We start from the raw sequence: 22417 nt of genomic DNA, 5'->3' as shown, positions 1-22417 counted from the left end.
CAGTTTGAGATGTTGTTCATCAAGGGCTTCTGTTGAAGAGAACAAGATAAAATTCCTACTAGTGTAGTTTTCCATATTGCATATAGGCACACTTGTGATTTAAACCAGATGCTTATAACATACAAAGACTCAAACTGTACATTTATTATCCACCAATAGGCTCTTTAGATGAGAGACTAGAAATGTATGAAGAAATAAGCAAGCAACATCCAAGAGCGGTTTCACCTAGAAGATTACCTTTAAACTTTGTCACAGGTAACATTGCATATTTCTTTAGTACCTTTACAACTAAACTGTTGGCCCACATACCAGCAGCATGCAAAGTCAAGTCAAACCATTGTGGAACTCAGCGCTGCAGCAGAACGACTGTGAAAGAGCAGAGCAGCTGCAATTTTTTCCCCTGGGAGCTTGGCTTAGGGTGACAGGCCAGTAACTGCCAATACAAAATGCAAAGGGGATTTTTTTGTGTGTGGAAGGCAAAAATGTGTGCTTAGCACAAGTACTAGAGCAAGACAGGAATCCCTTCTTTTCATTGCAATCCGCTGTGTTCCCCAAAACACTGCTGCTGTGGGTTGGAAGATACAGAACAGAACGGGATTCAGCTCAGAAGGCTGCACCACTTTGGAAGGGATTGGTGAAAGTGCTTGAGCTAGTGGAAGCATTTCCACGAGCACAGAGCCACCATTTGGCCCTGTCAGATGGTTCTGTCAAACGTTGGTCACAAAACAGCTGGCTCTTTTTTTCTTTCTAATGTACAGTAGAACCTCTACTTACAACCGCCTCCACTAGCGGACGTTCCAAGTTGTGACCACGGCAAACCCGGAAGTAACCAGCGGGTTTGCCGTCGTTCGCGCACACGCAGGAGTGACAATCGCCATTCGCGCCTGCGCAGAAGCGGCAATCCCCGTTCACACATGTGCAGAAGCGGGCAATCGCTGCCTGTGCAGAACGGCGCCTCTCCCAGCGACCTGTATCGCCATAAAGACAGGCCTCCAGAACGGATTGTGGTTGTGAGTAGAGGTTCCACTGTACACACATTTATATGCTTCCTGTATCAGCATAGCAAACTCATCCTTTATCACTGTTACAAACAGCAGTTATGGCCACTAATTGTAAGGGTTCAGGTGTCAGTATCTTCTTTAAGCCATTTTTAACGACTGTCCATCTGCAGTCACTGAACTCCTTGGGCATGCCATAGGTTCAGACAAAGAATGTGCTCTGTGTGTTTTTTTTAAAACAACAGCAACCCTGTATCCTGGCAGGCTAAAAAGGCTGAAATTATGTGCAAATTAGAAAAATTATTCAAAAAGTTCAAAACATTCAAATTTGCTCAAAAACAGACCTGGTACAAATATTTCTGTCAAAGCAGAAATACTTTTTAATTTCAAATTAAAAGTAGATCACTGTTCTTACCAGCATCTTTCAGGTTTTAATATAAAATTTATAAAAAACCTAAATCAGTAGTGCAACATTAAGTAATAAGAATATAACCCATGCAATTTTGTTTCTAGGTGAAAAATTTAGAGAACTAATGGATAAATTCCTGCGGGTTAACTTCAGTAAAGGCTGCCCACCCTTGTTTACCACTTTGAAATCTTTGTATTACAGTAAAGAAAAGGTAAAACTCACTTTTTTCAGTTTGCATACAGCTTTGTGTGTCTTACAGATAATTTACCAATAACAGTCACCTTTCCTTTCCATTTCTCATGCCCTGGTAAACTGTAGTAAATGGTTAAGATTAATATGCCTACGGAGTATTTCATTCCTTCCCACTCTCGCTGGGTAGGAGGAAACAAGCTGTTACCTGAAGCAGGGATCATGCAAATCATGGTATGTGGCCAAATTTATACTTGGCTTATTGATCATGGTTTGTTGGAACAAAGCAATGTTCCCTGGTAATAGGAAGCCAGGGATCTAAGCAAGGGAGAACCGAGCCTTTATAAATCTGTGTTTAAATTTCATTCATCTGCCATAACCACCTGAAAATTTGATTTTGGATAAAACTTGTTATAGTCTTGTTTATCTACGCTGCTACAATTTTCTATTTTACTTGCTTACTTGAAAGTATATTCTGTTGAAGTCAAAGGGTGCCTACTTGTGAAATGTGCATAGGATTGCAGATCTAGATGCAGTTTCTGTTGCTCACACATTGTTGACATGTAGTTATGATTTTCTAAAATTTAAGACTTCATATATTTCATAAAATATATATTTCATAAAATATTGTCTTATGCATTTAATAACTCTTTGTGGAATTATGTCTTCTAACATAAACTGTAACATAATCTCTACTGTTAATTTAAATATGTGGGTAGTGTCATGTTTAAAGGTTATTTTTAAAACATTTTCACAATTTCAGTAGCCGTATATAAAAAATACTTCAGCGGGGTGGGTGTGGGTGTATAAAAATACAACTTAAAGGAAAATATACTGCTGTTATTCTTACAGTAACATTAAGTTAATATTACTCCTCATCTTCAGGTGAAATGACTGGCTGTTAAATAGTCAGGGAAGCCATGACTTCCTGACTCTTTTGGAAAATGGGACTCAGAAATCCACCTGTTTGGTGTGTGGTGTGTACACATTGTTATGTGTACCCTAAAGTAGGGTCTTTATGCCAAAATAAGAAGCTGTCGTTGATTTATTGTACTGTCTTTAGGAAGCTATCCTGTATTCTGAGTGGACATTTATCTATATAGACAGCAGTTGATCAGAACCTTGGAAGAAGTCAACTGGATGGCTTTAAAATTGAAGATGGGATTGGAAAGTTGAAGTTGATGGATATTTTGTGGGGTTTGGCCTTGTCATCTTGACACAAAAACTTCTGTTTAGGGAAGTTTTTAATGTTTGATGCTGTGTTGTTTTTAATATTTGGTTGGAAGCTGCCCAGAGTGGCTGGGGAAACCCAGCCAGATGGGCGAGGTATAAATGATAAATTATTATAAAAATAGAGGATTAATGTTTGTTTTGTGAAAAGTTTTTAAAATAATTTTAGGTGGCAATTTTGTTCCCAGATAGATGTAAAACTTTAACCGTAAGAGCAGAGGCTCTATTTTCACTTTATAATTTACGCCTAGAGCAGTAACTAGTGCGCAGCCAGACATAATTTACACAGCAGGATTTCCCCTTTTCTTGCTCATACACACAGAGAAATAGCTTTTGGGGCAGTAGAGAGCAGCACCACATACCTGACTTCCCTCCAGATAAGGTACTGCTGCACACCTGGAGGAGAGGCAAGGTCAATGCAGTGGCAGAGGCACTCAGGTGCTGCTGATGCATTAGCCATGTGCTGACCTGACCACCATGTCTCCCCTCTTCATCTCAGGATGTGGCTGCAGGTTGGCCAGAGGGCGGTCAGGTAAGCGGTGTAGCCCCACAGGTAGGAGGAGAATTCCCATACTGCCAAGTCTTTTCCGCTTGTGAATGGAGGTCACCCGTCAAAAATGGAACAGGTTGTGTTCCCTGGACTATGTTTGTAACATAAAATAAATTGTGCAGCTGTTTGTGCAGATGGGTGCTATTCTATCTGCCCTGCTCATGGATGCCCCTAGCCCAATTGTCTTTCAACAACTTTGTAAGTTGTGCCACTGGAGATGTCTGCATCTCCACGTTGGATTACTGCTATCGCTCTAGGGCTGCAGCATCTGAAGGACTGCTTGCTCGTCTTTTGAGTCTGCCCCTTCCTTGGCCCTTGCATCAGTTAGAAAGCCGCATGCTCCTCCTTGGAGGAGGGCTGTGCATAGCACAAACCCTCTTCAGAACTCTAGCAGTCCATCCTTCAGAGTGAAATGCGAGGAGAGGACTGTAAAACAAGTCAACATCAAGGTTTACGTCAAATGTGTTGCAGGTGTGTTGATTCCATTGAAGCTCAACATCATGTGTCCGCTTTGAGTAACTTAAAAACATGGAGAGGCTGTGAGGAAATAATGCATGAGGGAATGACTGGCTGGAAGAAACAGCAGAAGTCTCAGAAAGTGTACTCAGGAAGGTAGGCTGACTCCCCCTGAAGACTTTTCTTTTGGCCTCGTAGGAAGGCTGGCTTTTGTGCCTGATAGGAAATAATGGGAGCCTGAGGAAAGCTGTGGTAGCTGCAGAAGAAAGAAAGTCTCTTCCACAGCCAGAACAGAGGGAGAAAATCATTCTGTCTGACAGGATGAAATGTTTGCACAGGCAGAACGTTTAGCATAGTGAAATTTTACCCTGAATTCTGCCCTCTGCTTCCAGTCTTCAGGAGGAGAGTAGGGGAGTAGCATTGTTTTTATAGCAAAAACAGCACCCACACAAATGGGAGGTATCAGAAGAAAGAAAGAAAGAAAGAAAGAAAGAAAGAAAGAAAGAAAGAAAGAAAGAAAGAAAGAAAGAAAGAAAGAAAGAAAGAAAGAAAGAAAGACGGGGCGGGACAGGGAGTTACTGTGGAAGTGAGGGGTTGCCCACATTGCAGCCAGCACAAGCCACATTTTGGTTGTGAAGGCCAAACAACTGTTGGCTGTGGGGTGGGCGAGGCAGCAGAAGCAAAATAGGACAGAGGGTATGAAATGGGGAAGAGGTGAGTGAAGAAAGCAACAATGGAGAAAATGAAGACAGAGGAAGAAGGAACGAAAGTAGCAAAGAGGAAGAAGGGACAGTGACGAAACGGGAACTGAAGTGAATAGAGTGAGACTTGCAGAAAGGGAAACTAGAACCTAAGAAGAGTATGGGCTTGTTTGGGACATACCAGGGATCTGTAACGTTTCAGTGTTCCTCCTTCCCATGCCTAGCTTGGGAATCCATCCCTCTAACCTTTCTGGCAAACCTTAGGGATTGAGAAAAAGCTACTGGGGGCCAAGAGGAGCCAAAGTTCGCTTTCCCCACCTTACGGAGTCCACCCATGCAGCTTGGGTGGCTCCTTTTCTTAACATCTGCTTAGTTTTGCTTGGTGCCTCTCCCCCTTGCCTTCCTTTGAATCCTCACTCCCTTCCAGTCCTGACAGCCCAGCCTATCAGCCTTGGAGTCACAGGATGGGCCTTTCCCCCGTGGTTACAATATTCCCATGTGCTTCCCTGCAGCAGAGGATTATACCATGCTAGGTGCACTTGTGAACAGGGCCTTTCTTGAGTGGAGTTCCACAATAGCTTGTTTACATAATCAAGGATTCAGAGGTGTCTGTTATGGGATAACTTGTCATCCACAAACAAAAATTCAGGTTGTTTCCAGTGCATCTTCTTGATCTTGAGCTGTTCACTGTGTCACTATATTTTTCAGGGGGTCTGCCTCAGTTGTCCGAGATAACAAGGGACATACCTCAAAAAGATAAACCTATGCTCTCTGATTCTGTTAACAATGATTGATTCAGTCTTCAGTTGTCAATCTCCATTTCACACCTTGAGCAATAGATTAACCATATAGGCTGTTGAAGCAGAAAAGGGGATCATGTTCTAAAAAGCAAAGCAAAGCAAAAACAAGCTTATCAGTGCTCTTTTGAGTATCAGTAAATTTAATTGAGGATACCCATAGCAAGGATGCACAATCCTCAGTGAAATGAGTTATGGTATTTTTCTCCTGTGTGTGAGAGAGAGAATGAGAAGGCATACTGTGTAAGGACCTATGGAGAAAAGGCTTGGATACTTACTTATATCAAATCAGGATGCAAAATGAGCCACATTCCCCCCATGCTTCATGGCAGGTGGACCCTGTTTACCACATCACACACCAGCAGAATTAAATGCATGCATTTGGGTAGAGTGAAAGGTTTCCCCTAGCACAGTGGCAAAGGCCTTTTAGCTTGATTCAGTATGGCTGTGCTATGCTATCCTATGTCCTTGTGACCAACCTCTCTCTGTTTCTGTGGAGGCTTCTCTTTCATTCATGAGTCTTGCAGATACCAGAGGTGACAGTGGTGCACTTGTCCACAGGATTTCTTGTTTGGAAGGTCACCTACACCAAACTATGCTTGCTGAATCCAAACCGCAAAAACATGTTAGACTCTTCTCTCCTTAAACGTGCTAAGTTTTGCAGTGACAGGAAGAATCTGAAAGGCGGATACTTTAAAATGAGCAGACCCTCACCCCGTCAGGTGAATTTCTGAGATGGTGTAAGGCAGACACCCTCTCCCCTTTCAAAACAGCAGTTGGAATGGTTATGGGCATTCTGTGATGATTAGCTTCATCACTGAAAATGGACACTCACATTATCCAAGATACTAATCGTGGGCTGATCCTTATGTTGCAGAATGGCATTGTCCACACTCCAGGGGGAGGTATAAGCAGGTTCAGGGGAGATCCAATGTTTGTAGAAATCTGAAAATGAAACTTTAATTTTAAAAAAAGTAACCCTAAGGAGTGGGGGACCAAAAACATTCCAATGGGGAGTGAGCACTCTTTTAAGTGTCTGTTGCCAGGTGAGGGGAAAGAACAGAAAACTGGGAGGGGGAAATGAAGTGTTCTGGAAGAGGGCTGCCTTGCTGATTTATAGGGACCCCAAACAGAAGGATTCTACTCTACAACACTTGGTTGCTCATCCTGCTTGATCTGTATAAATTCAAACACAAAATGGGCCATTAACCTATGGATTTCTTGCAGGTCTCTGGTTAGCAATTGGCGTAAGCATAATGCTGGGGTAGATGGAGGCTGCTTTAGTATATAACACCAAGTCATGGTTGTTTTAACCATGTGTTGTTCAATAAGCCACACGTCATCTCACAGACAAATAATATCTTGTTTCTGTGAAGCTTGGTTTGTTTTTATATCTCTGTACTTTGAAAATGTCTGGGGCAGAGAAACTATGGTTAAGCAAAGCTGCTGGGCTCTGATGGAACACCAAGCCATTGTTAAAATAATCCATCAACAATTGTGGTCCCTTCCAACTCTACCATTCTATGATTCTACAGTATATATCCATGGCTTCACATTATAGTTTGTTGCCAGAAAACAAAACAATGGTTAAAATGCTGGATTAGAATGGCTAAACTGACCATGGATTGGAGTTATTTGTGAAACAGGCCAGCCTGCTGATGGGATCCAGCAGTTTGTTCGTATGTAGCTTCACCCACTTTCCCACAGAAACCCCATCTCTTTGTGCTCTGATAGCAAAAGTAGATACTGATTGGGTTGAACTGGTCTGCAAAAGTAGTTAACAGTTTAAAAACAATGGGAAAAAATAGCCAACCACTTAACCTTTATTATAAAGAGAAAGGAAAGGGATCCTCACCGCTTTGGATATAATGGATGATATCCAGTGTTGGTTGTGTGGCAATGCCCCTCCCTCCCCATGAAATAAGACACAAGACACAATGAATAAATTTTAAGTGGGCGAAAAGGCCACAACTTTATTGGTTACGAATGTTGAGCGGTATTGGCTTACCGGTAGGCATTGGAACCTAACCGGCTATATCCGACTGTAACCCGTGTGTTACAGTCTGGGAGAAATTAACCACCAGAAAGGAGCCCAGTGATGTACATCTACCAGAACTCCTCCTGTGGCCACCGTTGGGGGGTGCCATAAGGCCCTGACCTCCACAGGCTCAGGACAAAGCTACCGCCCCCGGAACCCCTTTAACAGAATTGTTGTTGTTGTTGTTGTTGTTGTTTAGTCGTTTAGTCGTGTCCGACTCTTCGTGACCCCATGGACCATAGCACGCCAGGCACTCCTGTCTTGCACTGCCTCCCGCAGTTTGGTCAAACTCATGTTCGTAGCTTCGAGAACACTGTCCAACCATCTCGTCCTCTGTCGTCCCCTTCTCCTAGTGCCCTCCATCTTTCCCAACATCAAGGTCTTTTCCAAAGATTCTTCTCTTCTCATGAGGTGGCCAAAGTATTGGAGCCTCAGCTTCACGATCTGTCCTTCCAGGGAGCACTCAGGGCTGATTTCCTGAAGAATGGATAGGTTTGATCTTCTTGCAGTCCATGGGACTCTCAGAATTACTTCTCCAATTTCTGGGCAGAGTATGACGTGATCTGCCCCCCCTTCTTTTATGCAAAATTCCAATGCCTAACCGCAAAACCAAGTTGTGACGAATTGCTATGAGGTAGGCGAAAAAACCAGCTTGGCTAGCCCCAAGTGGAAAAAGTCCTACCAGGCCCCCCGGCCAACCAAGGCGACCAACCAAAGTCCATAACAGCGTCGGCCTAACCTGCCTAGCCTAAAGGGTGGGTGGGCGGGTGATCCAATCGGGTTGGGAGCCGGGGAAGAAGAGGCTGAGTTCCCGCCTCCGGCTTGCTTAAAAGACGGGAAGCCGCACCTCCCGGCCGACCCTATTGGTCGGCCCGGTTCTGACGGAGGCAGGAACTCCCACCTCGCAAGGGGGCTGAGCTCTCAGCCCCCATCGCGAGAGTTCGGTCGGGGCCAGCCCACAACACCACCTCCATGGGGATGCGGAAGTGGTTTTATACTCTTGAGTAGACCATTAGAATATCAATGGTTCTATTCTGAGTATAACTTGGTTTGATGCCACTAGCCTTTTCATGTTCTGATTTTGTTCTGAGAATAAACTAGTGCGGATTATTTGTTTTGCAAAACATAATGTATTATACAGATTTTAGTATTGTTTTAAGTTAGTTAGAAATATTAGCACTATTCATTTGGCATGATTAGCTGTATTGTGATTTTAAGAAAAAATCAAGTTAAAATAAACTTGGCAATTATATTTTTATAGGTTTCTACGATCCAAGAGCTTGTTACTGGTTACGAAGCTTCTTTGAAAACCTGCGACTTGTTCAGTCCATATGGTAGGTTTCATTATTCATGAATTGTAGCTAAAATGCAACTTTTAATCCTTATTTTAGCTGTGTTGGTAGACCTCCAAACAGACGTAATAATAAGTAAGCATTTTAATTTCTTGCCAAATTTTCTGACACATGTATCATTGCAGAAAATGGCGATCAAGAGCCACCGACAACTCTGCTTTGGGTTCGCTATTTCCTTGCACAGCACTTTGACAAACTGGGTCAGTTTTCCTTGGCCTTGGATTACATTAATTCTGCCGTTGCAAGTACGCCAACACTAATAGAGTTGTTCTATCTGAAAGCAAAAATTTATAAGGTAATATTGTCATAAATTTATCGAAAATGGAATATGTAATCAATGTATATCCTTTTCATAGGAGCTGATAGACATTTTATGTTGAGATAAGAACAGAACCACTCTTAACGGATCAAAGAAAAACAATGCACAATGTTTTCAATGAAGCACCTAAAGTAACGTTAAGTACAAAACCAAAACATCTAGAAATCACAAGCTTATCAATGAAAACACCGAAAGAGTTTTGCTTGGTCAAAACCCAGCTTTCAGTCTGCTTTTGTAGGAGAACGGCTTTCCTAGCCACTCATAATCAGAACCAAGGTGCCCCAAGAACCCTAATATCTAGTCCTATCTTAAACTCTCAGGTACCCATGTAACCCCCCCCCCCCAAAAGCTACTGCTTCTCCCTTTCTGGAACAGGCAAATTTTAGCATTTCAATCTCTCTCTCTCTCTCTCTCTCTCTCTCTCCTGGCTTCCTCTTGAGGCCTAGTCCCACAGCATCAGCATTGTGAATTTGCCCTGTTGTGTCCATTCCAAGCCTCCATTATACCCCGCTGAATCCCAAGCAGGTTCTGTGCTTCTTTCATACTCAGATATTTAGTGCTAACATAATTTTGCCAAACCCGTGAAGCTTGACATAGGCACTGAGGTCTAAACTTTATCCTTTGTTGTTAAGTTCTTTTTTTAGTTTTCATCTGATCAACATCTTCAGAGCTACGTTTCACACAGCAAAGCATGATAAGATTGGCTGTGATTTGTTGCATGCCAAATGTTTTGAAAAGGGGAGAAGTTCTGTCAGTTGCGCGTGTGCATTACAGTTCTCAGAGCTTACACAATATGCCTCTTACTGACATTTATAATTAAGTATAAAACTCTTCCCTTTCCCTCAATAGCATGTAGGCAACCTAAAGGAGGCTGCCAAATGGATGGATGAGGCGCAGTCGTTGGACACAGCCGACAGATTCATCAACTCCAAATGTGCAAAGTATATGCTGAGAGCAAATATGGTGAAGGATGCAGAAGAGATGTGTTCCAAGTTCACACGGGTAGGAGATATATTTTAAATAGAGGTTGGTTGCGTATTTGTTTTGAAAATTTCCTCTGTCAGTTTCAGAATTTTTTATTATTATTATTATTATTATTATTATTATTATTATTATTATAAGTCATTGGTAGCAGAATTGTATGACGGCAGGAATATATCTAATTGAGCCAAGATAATAGTTCTGATGAATTTCCAGGAACAGAATAGTTCTATTTCCCCCCTGTAATCTTTAAATATCTTTTAGCTATTTCACTGCAGTATGAAACAACTTCATCGTGAGTAACCCTGTCACAGTAAATGAATTACTCATGAGGAGGCTGAAAGTTTTAGTGGGAGCAAATTCCATGTCCATAGACTAGCCAACTAAAAGTGAACATTTTTCATTAAGGTGCATAGGCTAACTTGGTGGTGAAATAAATACAGGCATCATTGCTACTGAAGTCTACGTTTAAATTTTGTAAATTATTAAATAGACTGCAGGCTATAATCCTGTACCCATTTACCTTTGAGTAAGCCCAGTTTAACTCAGTGGGGCTGGCTATTGGAACTGTATGTGCAAGATTGCATTGTAAATATCTTTGACATGTCTTCCCATTCAGGTAGTTCTTCACATTGCCAAATTTTCCATTGGCATTTGTCCTTTTGTAAGGTCTCCGTTCATTTTGGTTGGGAAGCCCAGCCAGATGGGCGGGGTATGAATAAATAAATTATTTTATTTTATTTTATTTATTTTACTGTCACATCACCAGAACGGTGTTGAGTGGTTGCCTTGATGACCACAGATTTGCTTTTCTTGGACCTCAGTCCTATTCCCTCTTACCTAGTAGTAAGTCTTATGGAACTGAATAGGACTTACTTTTGAGTAGCTATGTATAGGATTACCCCCTTAGTGTTGCATATCATATCTTCACTATTAAAATTCCCTGCCTTCTTGAGCTGTCAGTCATTAATTGAACAAGACCACATTTATAGCTTTTTGCACACAGTGTTTGCTAGATTCAGGTAGGTAGCCATGTTGGTCTGACGCAGTCGATATATATATATATATATATATATATATATATATATATATATATATATATATATATATCCAGTAGCACCTTAGAGACCAACTATGTTTGTTCTTGGTATAAGCTTTCGTGTGCATGCACACTTCTTCAGATACAGATATAGTAGTGTTTGCTACTATATGAGGAATATTGTCTGGTCATCTTAAGAACCACTCCCTTATCTCTGCCTCTCTTACAGTGAAAGTACCCACATTCTCATTTCTGTATGAATGAAATACTGCCCTTCTCACAGACTTTTCCCTTGGTGGAATAGAAAAAGTATGCATTAGGTAAAGCCTTTGGAAAAGGGGGGGGGTAGAGGATACTTTGTAAGAGTGGGGGTAGCCAATATGAGACCCTCCAGCTATTGTTGGAGGTCAACTCCTATCACCCCCTACCTGACCATGAATCGTGGTGGTCAGGGCTATGGGAGTGGCTTGGTTCCACAACATCTGAAAGCACCAGGTTTGCTGTCCCTGCACTCAATAATTCAAAAGTCCAGAAATACAAAATTATCCAAAGCATTGTATCAGTTATTTATTGTTAAAATATTCTTATAGGATATCATAGGGCTGTGTGTGTGTGGATGGGTTGACAGATGGATAGATATCACACATACGCATATAAACTTAAACGACTTGATCCCACACAATACTTTTTTTTTATTTCAGGAAGGAACTTCTGCCATGGAGAATCTCAATGAAATGCAGTGCATGTGGTTCCAAACAGAATGCGCTTTAGCTTTTCAGAGACTAGGGAAATACGGAGATGCCTTGAAAAAGTGCCATGAAGTGGAGAGGGTAAGTAGGTAAACAGATTGCTTTTTCCTGACTACTGCTTCTCATAAGCAACATGAGCTTTGTTAACTTACCATCTGCTTTAAAGTTGCCAAAACACTATTTTGAAAAAACTGTAAGCACACCTAGGAAGCTGCCTTGTTTGTCCATCTGGTAAACTGCATCATAAAAAACAGTATCCTCTTTTTTGTTTCTTTGTTTGTTTAAGCACTTTTTTGAGATAACAGATGATCAATTTGACTTCCACACATACTGCATGAGAAAGATGACACTCCGTGCCTATGTGGATCTCTTGAGGTTGGAAGACATTCTCAGGCAACATGCCTTCTACTTCAAGGCCGCTCGCTCAGCAATTGAAATCTACCTGAAGCTATATGATAATCCGCTAGCCAATGAAAGCAAAGAACAAGAAGTAAATTCAGGTATTGAAGCAATAATTAAGATAGTTTGAGTATAAAAAGCTTTGTGTTCACTGCTGAAAATGCAAAGCAGCAGTAGTGGTATATGTAAAGGAAACTTACTTTGACATTGCTTCCGTTAGACTATCAAGCTGCTGTTTGGGGCCTCCTCTGTTGTGGCTTTTACACTTGGCCTCATTTTTTCTGAGTTGATAAAACTGTGTCTGGGCTACACCTCTTCAGATGGCAGACAGGGGTTCACATTATATATATGTTCCTTCTCTCACACACACAAAAAATTAAATGGAGGGACATTTTGTCATGTGAGCCAACACATGCTATCTGAAGTGGTATGTATCAGACAAAGCCTTGCCACTTGAATGAGAAGGCCCTTGGTTTTCATCCTTTTTTGTGCAATTGAAGGAAAGGTGGTGGTAGAACTTTAGCCCTTAACTGAAATGTGCTACAACAAAATGCTTTCCTCTAGTGCTCACTTAGATCACTGCAGAAAGGAAAATCTGTTGTTGCTTCAAGCAGCAAAAACATTCACATATGAAGCCTCAGTTTGCTTCCCTGTCAGCAAATATAGTCCTCTAACTCACTGATGCTTCCATGCATACACAGACTGAGCCCTATATAATTTTTCTCCATTGTGAAAATTGTAATTTATTCCTACAGTCTGCTTCCTATCTTTTAACCATACCTTTTATCCCAAAATTTCTGAACCTTAAGCACATAGTGTGCACTGGAGTGCTTATAGATAGCTTTTAAGAATCCTGAAGGATTATTTAAACAATAAATTAAGGGTTACTTCTTTTATTTGTTTATTTTGTGTTTTTGTATTGCTAAGGCATTTAATGAAGTGATATTTAACTATGACACTGTAAATTTTTTTCATAAACCCAGCATTTCGTATGGTTTGTAAATCTATTACTTGTAGAAAACCTTTCGGCCAAAGAACTTAAGAAAATGCTTAGTAAGCAAAGACGAGCACAGAAGAAAGCTAAACTGGAGGAGGAGAGAAAGCATGCAGAGCGAGAGAGGCAGCAGAAGAACCAAAAGAAGAAGCGAGAGGAGGAAGAGGAAGAAACCAGTGGTCCCAAGGAAGAATTGGTTCCTGAAAAACTGGAAAGGGTAGATTTGTTTCTCCTTTTCTATATTAATTATCGCATACCTTCTTCACTGTGCCATATCAAACCAAAATATTTACAGGAAGGTTTGGGTCAGTTAACTCGCTGGCCTGGCATGTAGACCGCACATATGATTTTAACAACCTTGGATTCACATGTGCCGCTTTGTCTCAAATGTGCCAACTGATCAAGCACATTCTGGGGGATGTACATGACTCATCAGATGACAGACACATTGTACATGCTGGAACAGGGGCATCAAGATCAAAGCAAGCATTTTGCTGCTTTGCTTCTGAACTTTTAAGAGTTCTGTGAAACTTGATTTTGCTCACATAATTCTCTTCCACTGGGCTCCTGTTCCAAACCTTTCTTGGTATCATTATGCTTGTGCAGCAGAGTTGCTTTTAACTCCTTCCTGTGTTTCATCTATTGAGTGTTGTTTTCAAGAGTAGGCCTTATGGTCATACATTTGTTCCCTCAACTTTGTCCCATCTTCCTTGCTACAGGAGAAGTGAACAGTCACATTGGGAAATCCCCTGTCTGCCCAATGATGATGACAGAGGAGGGAGCCTGTTAACCTGAAGCTTGCTTTCAGTTTCCCTCTGTAGGGTGGATCCTGGAGAGAAAATGAACAGCTGTTGGGCATTTTGTAATTCCTAAAGTACCATTATATTGTAGTCATTGGGATGGCTCAAAGTTACATCCAAGATGCCAAGCTCCTTCTTAAGTATTTATACAACTAAACCTGTTTTGTCGACTAGCTGTCTTTTGGAAGGGTGGGTGACTATGATAAACACTATTAAATACATTGCGTGCAAAAAAACATTAGTAAGATTATTGCAAGCTTGATCTTTAGAGACTTTTTTGGTATGACTCCAGTTTATAACTAACTTGAATTTCTTTTGGCAGGTTGACAATCCATTAGAGGAAGCTATTAAGTTCCTTATACCACTGAAGAATCTTGTGGCCGATAACATAGACACACATCTTTTAGCATTTGACATTTATCTAAGGAAAGGTAAAGTATATGTAATTGTGAAACAGGATTGTGAAATAACAGGATGATTTTGTAATAGTTACAAAATAGTTGGAAGATTTATCCATTATTAGTTTTCAGTTACCTGTCTGCAAAACACTAGTCTTGACTTATGGGTTTTCCATTGTCTCACCTTGGTCACAACTAACCAGCACTGCTGCTCAAATTATTCAATTTTCTTATTGCTCTCTGCACATAATGCCTGCCCTTAAATTCCCTGCACTGGCAACCTTTTTGCTCCCAGATTCTGCACAAGCTTCTTGTCAAGACCTTCCCTGCCCCCTTGTCTCTCCATTTTTATCCAGGTGAAACTCAGAAAATTAGAATATCTTCGAAAAGTGCATTTATTTCAGTAATGCAACTTAAAAGGTGCAACCAATATATGAGATAGATGCATGACATGCAAAGCAAGATATGTCAAGCCTTTATTTGTTGTAATTGTAATTATTTGTCATTAGGCGGGACAATTATAAATGGAATGTAATTAATGAAATGTAATAGCGATGTTTATTTTTGTTTATTTTTGTATTATTGTAACAATTTGTTTTATTACTGTGGAATTTCCAAAAGAAAGCACTTGTAAAAATTAAAAGAAAAAGAAAAAATAATAGGTTGCATTACTGAAATAAATGCACTTTTTGACGATACCTATATTCTAATTTTCCGAGTTTCACCTGTATACCAACATATCCCTGTATTTTGGTTTCATTGGTCCGGCTCCCCAATCCTTGGGTGTCCAAAAGTCTCCTGCCACCTCAAACAACACCATTTCTTATTTGCTGCCACTTATGCCTGAAACTTCCTCCCCAAAGCTATCTCCCTTTCTACTCCTCACCTTTTCTGTGATGCCTTTGCTACACCATCATCATTCTCATAACCTTCTATAACTTAAATAACTTTGCATTCAACCCGTCTATCCCTGCCTCCATTCACCTGCCCCTTCTCTGTTGTCTGCCTCAGGCCTATTTCTTGGTTGCAAGCCCATATAATGGGCTGGCTGAGCACAGAGGAGTTGTGGGAGCCATCATCTGGGGGGACCCCCAAGGGAATCCCCAGGGGAAGAAGGCTCAGAGCCAGGGGACTGGTGATGAGAGGTCAGAGGGAGAAGAAGGAGCAGACTGGGAGGAGGAGGTGTCAAAAGCAGAAGGGGTAACAGGGTTTAGTGAGCAGGAAGAGGCTGTGACAGAGAATAGTTTAGACTCTGAGGCTGAAGCAGAGGCTGGAGAAGATGGTCAAGAGGCAGAGGGGAGACAGGCTCCTGAAGACGTCAGAGAGTCTCCCCATCGCAGAGAAATGAAGAGCAGAACAGAAATTGGTTGTGCACAGACACAGTCTATGACTGCTTGGGAAAGACCCTGGAGAAGAGGAGCCTTAGAGAGCAGTGGGACCGTCAGTCTTCACAACTGCCTCATTCGGGCAAGACCTACTGGGAAAGAGTTGCTCGGACCACTAGGCCTGCACTTTTTGGGCTTCTCCGAATAAAGAGTTAACTTCTCTGACACTTGTTATTTTTTATTGCTGACCCACATTTGACTTCAGCTCCTGGCAGCCCCATGGGGCAGGGACCTGGTCTTTCCTTGTTCAAAAGCTGACAGGTGGATATATAAATAATAGAGGTCTCCTTTATTTTGCATGTGACACATGAGTGAGAGTGTGTGTGCAGAACAGTTATAACATAGCAATACAAACAGATTATTCAAATGTAAATAACATTATAAAAACTAGTTTTTTATTCTTGTATTTATGCAGGAAAGTTTCTCTTAATGTTGCAGTCGGTTAAAAGAGCTTTTGCTATTGACAGTAACAACCCATGGCTACATGAATGTTTAATTAAATTCTCCAAATGCGGTAAGTATAAGATAAATCTGCTGTTTGCATGCTATAAAACTCTGCTTGGAACACTGAGGTACAGTCTTGTCAGGTGGTAACAGCTATGTGCTTTCTTTTCTTTTGTTTTACTTTTTTTAGTGTCTGACCATAGTAATTTGCCAGAAATTGTGAACAAAGTCCTAACCCAAGAAATGCAGAAGATTTTTATTAGTAAAGATTTGGAAAGTTTTAATGAAGAATTTCTCAGACGCAATTCTACCTCCATACAGCATCTGCTATCAGGTTGGTTTATTTGTGTTCTAAAGGATGACATGATGCCAAGCCTGTGTTTTATTGTAGGACTTAGTAAGTTGCAGGAGAATAGCCCTGCTCAACAGACCAAAGGTCCATCTAGCCCAGGACTCTGCCCGTGACAACCATAAACCTCTAGGAGGTGCCTAAGAAGGCTTGAAGGCAGCCTTCAGCCCCTACCCCAATTTTCATTTCCAATTCTCATTTAACAGATTTCTTATCATTATTCCCATTCTATTTATCAAAAAAACCTTATATTATATAAACTATCCCTTTTTAGATCCTCCTTATCACATTCTAAATTTAATATTCTTATTTACAAATCTTATCATAATTCCATCTAATCAATCTTTCTTTTCTTCCCTTACCTAATTTTTATCCTCCAAGGACCTCCATTCTTTTTAAACCATTTGATCATTCCAAATTTTAATTTACTATATATCTCTTTGATAATATACCTACTCTTCCCCTGGCCCCAGCCAACCCCCTTCAGTCCAGCAAATTCCATAGTCATCAGTCCAGTTTTCGATCCTTTTAATCTATCCTAATAACAAATTGTCCATTCTTACTTCACCCCACCCCCTTTCCCCAATGTTTTACAATCCAACCTTCCTTATGGCCCCCCTGGATTTTCTCACTTCTTTGCACACCCATTTCCTTGCTTGTCTTCTGTACTCCAAAAAGTACCATCATTTTGGTCAGTCCGAGAATTTCTTGTCCTTCCCCCAGTATAGGAGGAATAAATTCCAAACCTTCTTGTTGAGCATGTTCCTCACTTCCTTCCTCTTTCTCTTCCTGTTGAACTTCATCTTGTTTTTCAATATCACTGTCATTTGATACATTGTATATACTGTCTACCTCTGCAGTTACACTACAGTATTCATGTCCTCAGACTGTAAAAAATGTCTCCTTTCTTGCAATAGTAATTCCTCATGATACATTCCGATTCTCAGTTCCCACAAGCATCTCAAAACATTTTGCTGGAACGCAGGTGGATATACTTTTGTTCACATTCTCAGGCCCTTTCAAGGTCACTTGTCTTGAGAGTCAGGCAATAGTTACTCCTTATTTCACCAACCACATTTTACAAAACTGGCTGCCATATTTATCACAGTTATATTGCTTTAAATTCTGTAAAGATGTTTAAGATATAAAACCCCAAAATACATGCACTCTTTTCCTTCTTTTTCTTTTTAATAATACTGTCAGCTCGCTGGTCTGTCCGAGCTGCTGGCTCCAGGGAAAGAACAGACCTTTCCCAATTTAAATCTCTCCTTGCAGGGAATTTTAATCACCACTATCCATCTCCCCTCTTACCCTGCTTCAAGGGGAGAATCTTTTTACCATGTTCTTTGGAGTTATCTTTGTAAAAATATACTTCTTGTCCTGGTTTCGGGTTCTTTAATTAACTGTTTCTTAAATCAATCAGTGGGAGGAGATGGCTTCCGTGTTTTCTCTCTCTCTCCCGTTTCCTAATTGTAATCCAATAAATTAATTTTTGAATCCTACTCACTGTCCTTTTCCGAATTGTTCTTTGGAAGTATCCAGCGCTCTCCGCCTCCGGTTTCTGAGCTTCTCTCCGCGAGGTAGCGATGTTGCTCAAAGATGGCCCCCACAACTTCCACCCTTCTCGCTCCGGCGCTCTTACTGAGACAACCGGAGAGTTGGGGGAGTCAAAATGGGGGACTGCCGAGCTATCTTCGTCCCTGGGACGCTCGACCCGGGGCTCTAAGGGGCGCAGCGTAGACCTGTTTCTATCTTGGCTTGATCCGCTCCATCTATGGTCATCTGAAGCAGCTCGGTATCTCTCGCCTGCTGTTGCTCCACAGCCATTAGTATTCAGAGGCAGAGTACCTCTGAGCACGGAGGTCCCATGTAATCAGTATGATTAATAGCCATGGCACATTTCTTCTCCGTGAACTGGAGAATTTGGAAAACCCTCCAGCTGGTGGCAATGAACTCCATAACTTAAATAATGGATTGGGTGAAGCAGCCCTTCCTTCCACCGTCCGGAATGTGCTGCTGGTCAGTTTCATTAGATGATTCCTAGCATTATCACTTCCACGTTCAGACAGAAGGAAAGTCTAAATCAGGCATGGCCAAACTTGGACCTCCAGATGTATTGGAACTACAACTCCCACCGTCCCTAGCTAACAGGACCAGTGGTCAGGGATGATGGGAATTGTAGTCCCAAAAAACATCTGGCGGGCCAAGTTTGGCCATGCCTGGCCTAAATGAAGACTGTGAGAACTTGAAGAAACATTGCTAATTGTTGTCTTCATCATTTTGCAGTTTTATATATGTGTTTAGGCTACCACCAGTCTTTATGGGCTGAGGATTTCCATCTCTGTCATCCCCATTGTCTTCTATTATTAGAATGCCTTCCCCCATTACTTCATCAGGTGTTTCCCATGGGATTTTCGTACTCTATTATCTTTTTCTTGTGTGTGGTGTCTATTGTTAGCGGCTTCCGAACCGTAACTCACAATTTCAGGTCGTTAGCATGGCTCTTGCTACATTCGCTGCCCTTTAAAAGTCACGTTTATTGTTAAATACACAGCCAAATTACAAAGCTAAATTACTTTAATGAGGTAACTGGATAATTGAACTTAATTTTATCTTGTCCTCCTTAATTGCTTTAGTACCTGTGGCAAATAAAAAATATATTCAAATTTTGTGTCATGGTTCGCCTTTAGACTTATTGGAGTTGAGAATTTGAAGTCAGATATCCAGTTCTGAGTGAAGTAAGGTTTTCCCCCCTCCCAGAACCTCAGAAAAATTGAGGTCATATTTTGCTGGCTTCTCTCTGGCCCTTCTGCAGCTTAGGCTGGACCTATTGATATAAAATGGGGTGGCCTTTGATGACAGTATGGGTGAATTTACTTTCTTGAGCTTCTTTGGTTCCAGTATGGTGGACTTTGCTTTGTTGTAACTTGCTGATTTGACTGTCCTTGTTGCCTTGCTATTTTTTCAAGTTTTTAATTTTTTTACAGTGCGCACAATGCATGTTTAGCGTTCATGAAAACTGAAGCAAAACATAAGTTCTCCCTTTGAATGGTTTCCCTGTTCATTAATCTATGTCACTTCTTTTTCAGGTGCCAAGATGATGTATTTCCTGGACAACTCAAGACAAGAGAAAGCTATTGGCATTGCGACTAAACTAGATGAAACAATGACAGACAAAAATGTGAAGGTAATTCATTATTATGGTTGTGAAACTGAAGTTTCTGGGTAATATGCTGTTGTGACATTTGAGCAGGTATGGGAAACCTTTAGCCCTTCTTATGTTGCACTGCAACTCCCATCACCTCTGCTCATTGGCCATGCTTGCTAGTGCTTATGGGAGTTGTAGTTCAGCCAAAGCTTCCCCACTCGTGTATTAGAGGATAAACGGGAAGGTAAACGGCATTTCCGTGCGCTCTGGCTCCCGTCACAATGTTCCATTGTACCAGAAGCGGTTGAGTCATGCTGGCCACATGACCCGGAAAGCTGCGGACAAACACCGGCTCCCTCGGCCTGGAAAGCAAGATGAGCGCCGCAACCCCATAGTCGCCTTTGACTGGACTTAACCTTCCAGGGATCCTTTACCTTACCGATTAGAGGATAACACATGGAAGAAAACAGTATTTTGACTTCCAGTAGAAAATAAAAAAAAGATTGCAGCAGTAGTCCTACACTTGAGAGAGGAGCTAATAGGGGAGGGGTGTTTCTGTTGGGATTATTTTGTGGAAGACACCCCAACTTAAAAATAGTAATGGCTTTTTTTTTTCTATCTTCAGACTTTAACAACAGTTTTAGAGTCCTTACTTGATGGCAGCTTTGGAGTCAGCCCTACCCAGAGTGATGAGTATCGGCTGGCATGCCACAAACTGTTTCCTTTAGCATCTGCATTTGTCTCTCCCACAAAGGAAGATGATGGTAGCTTTGCATCGATCAATCATACAGCCATTCATCACAGTGTGCTGTCCAATGAAACTTAAAGCTGAGCAATGGGGTTGTGTTCTCTTCCAGACTGGCTGAACACAGTTCAGGGTTTCTACTTCCGATTACGTTGGAAAAATTCAAACAGGCAGTTGAATGAAAATGTACTGTGCTATGAGCTCATTTCTCTCAACAGGAGCTGCTGATATTTATGTAGACATCTATCTCTGCATAATACTGGTTATGTTTATATTTGTACAGTTATGAATCTTTTTATCCAAAATCATGGACACAAGAGATTGACCATTCACATGAATGCTGTTACATATTCAAGTAAATACAGCCACTTCTTATAAAACCTATTGGATTAGCAAACTTGGCAAGTTAAAAGGGCATGTCTTGTCCATTGTTTTCAGCTTTTTTATTTGTTTCTTTCAAAGCACAAATCCTAATTATGGGTGATGACAATTTTCTGTTTATTTAAAGCATTTTATGGAAACTGCTTAATTCGGAGAGCTTATTTGTGTTTTTAAATTGGTATGCTTTTTTTTAAAAAAAAGCTATAACCTCCTTTTTCTCGTAACTATTAGTTTGAACTGTTTATTAAATATTTTTGAACTATTGAATACCCGCTATTACTGTTTAGATACTTGTTTCTTCTCCACTTACAAATTTTGAAATATTTTTCCACTTTTTGGGGGGTGGGTGGGTACAACAACATAGAATGTGGCCAATCCCAGATAATAAGTTATGTTTAAATATGATGTTGAGCTCTGTTAAAACTCACAAGAAATGAACTTCAATTTTTGCTGAAGTATTGATTTAAGTGCTATAAAGCAATTAGTGGTTAATATTTACTTTAACAAATTTAAATGAGCACAATTAGTTTGTCTACAAATCACAGTTAATATTTTTCTTTGTATTTTGGTGCATTAATCCAAATGGATTACGCCTACAACTTTTCAAAATTCTAAGTCAACCATCTTAAATGTTTTACTTCATAGCATCAATGGCTATTCATGACAACTTTATATAAACTGCTGTCCAAACTTAAAATACACCCTGGCTTGTACAGAAAATCCATTTTCTGAAAAATAATCGAACCAGTTTGTTTTCCTTTTTATGGTTAATGTAAATATTTAAGGAATATTACTTAGGCCCTATGCAAAATCCAAGAAGGGAAGTTTTATCAAGACAGATAGTTATCTTGAAGACAGTCTCTTCTGTCATCTGTTTAAAATCAATAGCTGAATGAAAAATTCACTGTAAAATAATGCCAACTGATGTAATGCTGTAATAAATTATTTTGTACACATTGGCTCTGGTTTTGTGTTTTTATATCTATTGAATGTTTATTTTTATGGGGTTGTGGTCATGAAATCTTTCTTTTAAACTCTATGGAAATGATGACCACAGGATCCTGTCTCAAACCAAATCAGACCACTGGTCCATCTAGCTCAATATTGTCTACTCTGACTGGTAGCAGCTCTCCAGGTTTTCAAATAAGAGATTTTCCCCAGCTCTTATCTGAAGACAACAGGGATTGAACTTGGGGCCTTCCGCATTCAAGGTAAATGTTCTACCGCTGAGCTGTGGAATTTTGGAGCCACATGTTGACCTGGAGGAGGTTTCTAGTAGATCAGAACTTACCACCACATGTGATGGCTTTGTCTGTCAGCAGTGGTTTTCTAAGGCAGAGTTTATCTGTCAGTTTATTAGGAAAGATACACACCACCGATTAGTAAACTTGTGTGTCAACAACAATGAGGACCTGAAGAACAAAGCTCGTTGGCTGATGGACACTTGTTTCACCTTTGCTAAACATTGAAGAGACTTAGAAGGAAGACTGGTTGGTTGGTTGAATTTATATACCGCCCTATACCCGAAGATCTCAGGGCCGTTCACAGAACCACCTCCTGCACTGA

The 22417-nt window shown here is 40.8% G+C and overlaps 1 protein-coding gene across 1 annotated transcript in view; it reads left to right on the top strand.

Annotated features, from left to right (window-relative positions):
* NAA16 (N-alpha-acetyltransferase 16, NatA auxiliary subunit) overlaps positions 1 to 21810 on the top strand; it is a 33687-nt gene extending 11877 nt beyond the window's left edge. The window contains exons 8-20 of the mRNA XM_035103354.3: positions 160 to 255; positions 1512 to 1618; positions 8630 to 8702; positions 8846 to 9015; positions 9889 to 10041; positions 11761 to 11889; positions 12095 to 12308; positions 13225 to 13418; positions 14324 to 14432; positions 16200 to 16298; positions 16419 to 16562; positions 19667 to 19764; positions 20351 to 21810. Of these exons, the coding sequence (XP_034959245.1) occupies positions 160 to 255; positions 1512 to 1618; positions 8630 to 8702; positions 8846 to 9015; positions 9889 to 10041; positions 11761 to 11889; positions 12095 to 12308; positions 13225 to 13418; positions 14324 to 14432; positions 16200 to 16298; positions 16419 to 16562; positions 19667 to 19764; positions 20351 to 20551 (1787 nt within the window). The 3' untranslated portion in view covers positions 20552 to 21810. The remainder of the gene's footprint in view (positions 1 to 159; positions 256 to 1511; positions 1619 to 8629; positions 8703 to 8845; positions 9016 to 9888; positions 10042 to 11760; positions 11890 to 12094; positions 12309 to 13224; positions 13419 to 14323; positions 14433 to 16199; positions 16299 to 16418; positions 16563 to 19666; positions 19765 to 20350) is intronic.
* Positions 21811 to 22417: the final 607 nt, after the last annotated feature.

The sequence above is a fragment of the Zootoca vivipara genome, chromosome 8 (genome assembly GCF_965207765.1).
Source record: "Zootoca vivipara chromosome 8, rZooViv2.hap1.1, whole genome shotgun sequence".
NCBI lineage: Eukaryota > Metazoa > Chordata > Lepidosauria > Squamata > Lacertidae > Zootoca > Zootoca vivipara.
This window is presented reverse-complemented; position numbering and strand designations above follow the sequence as displayed.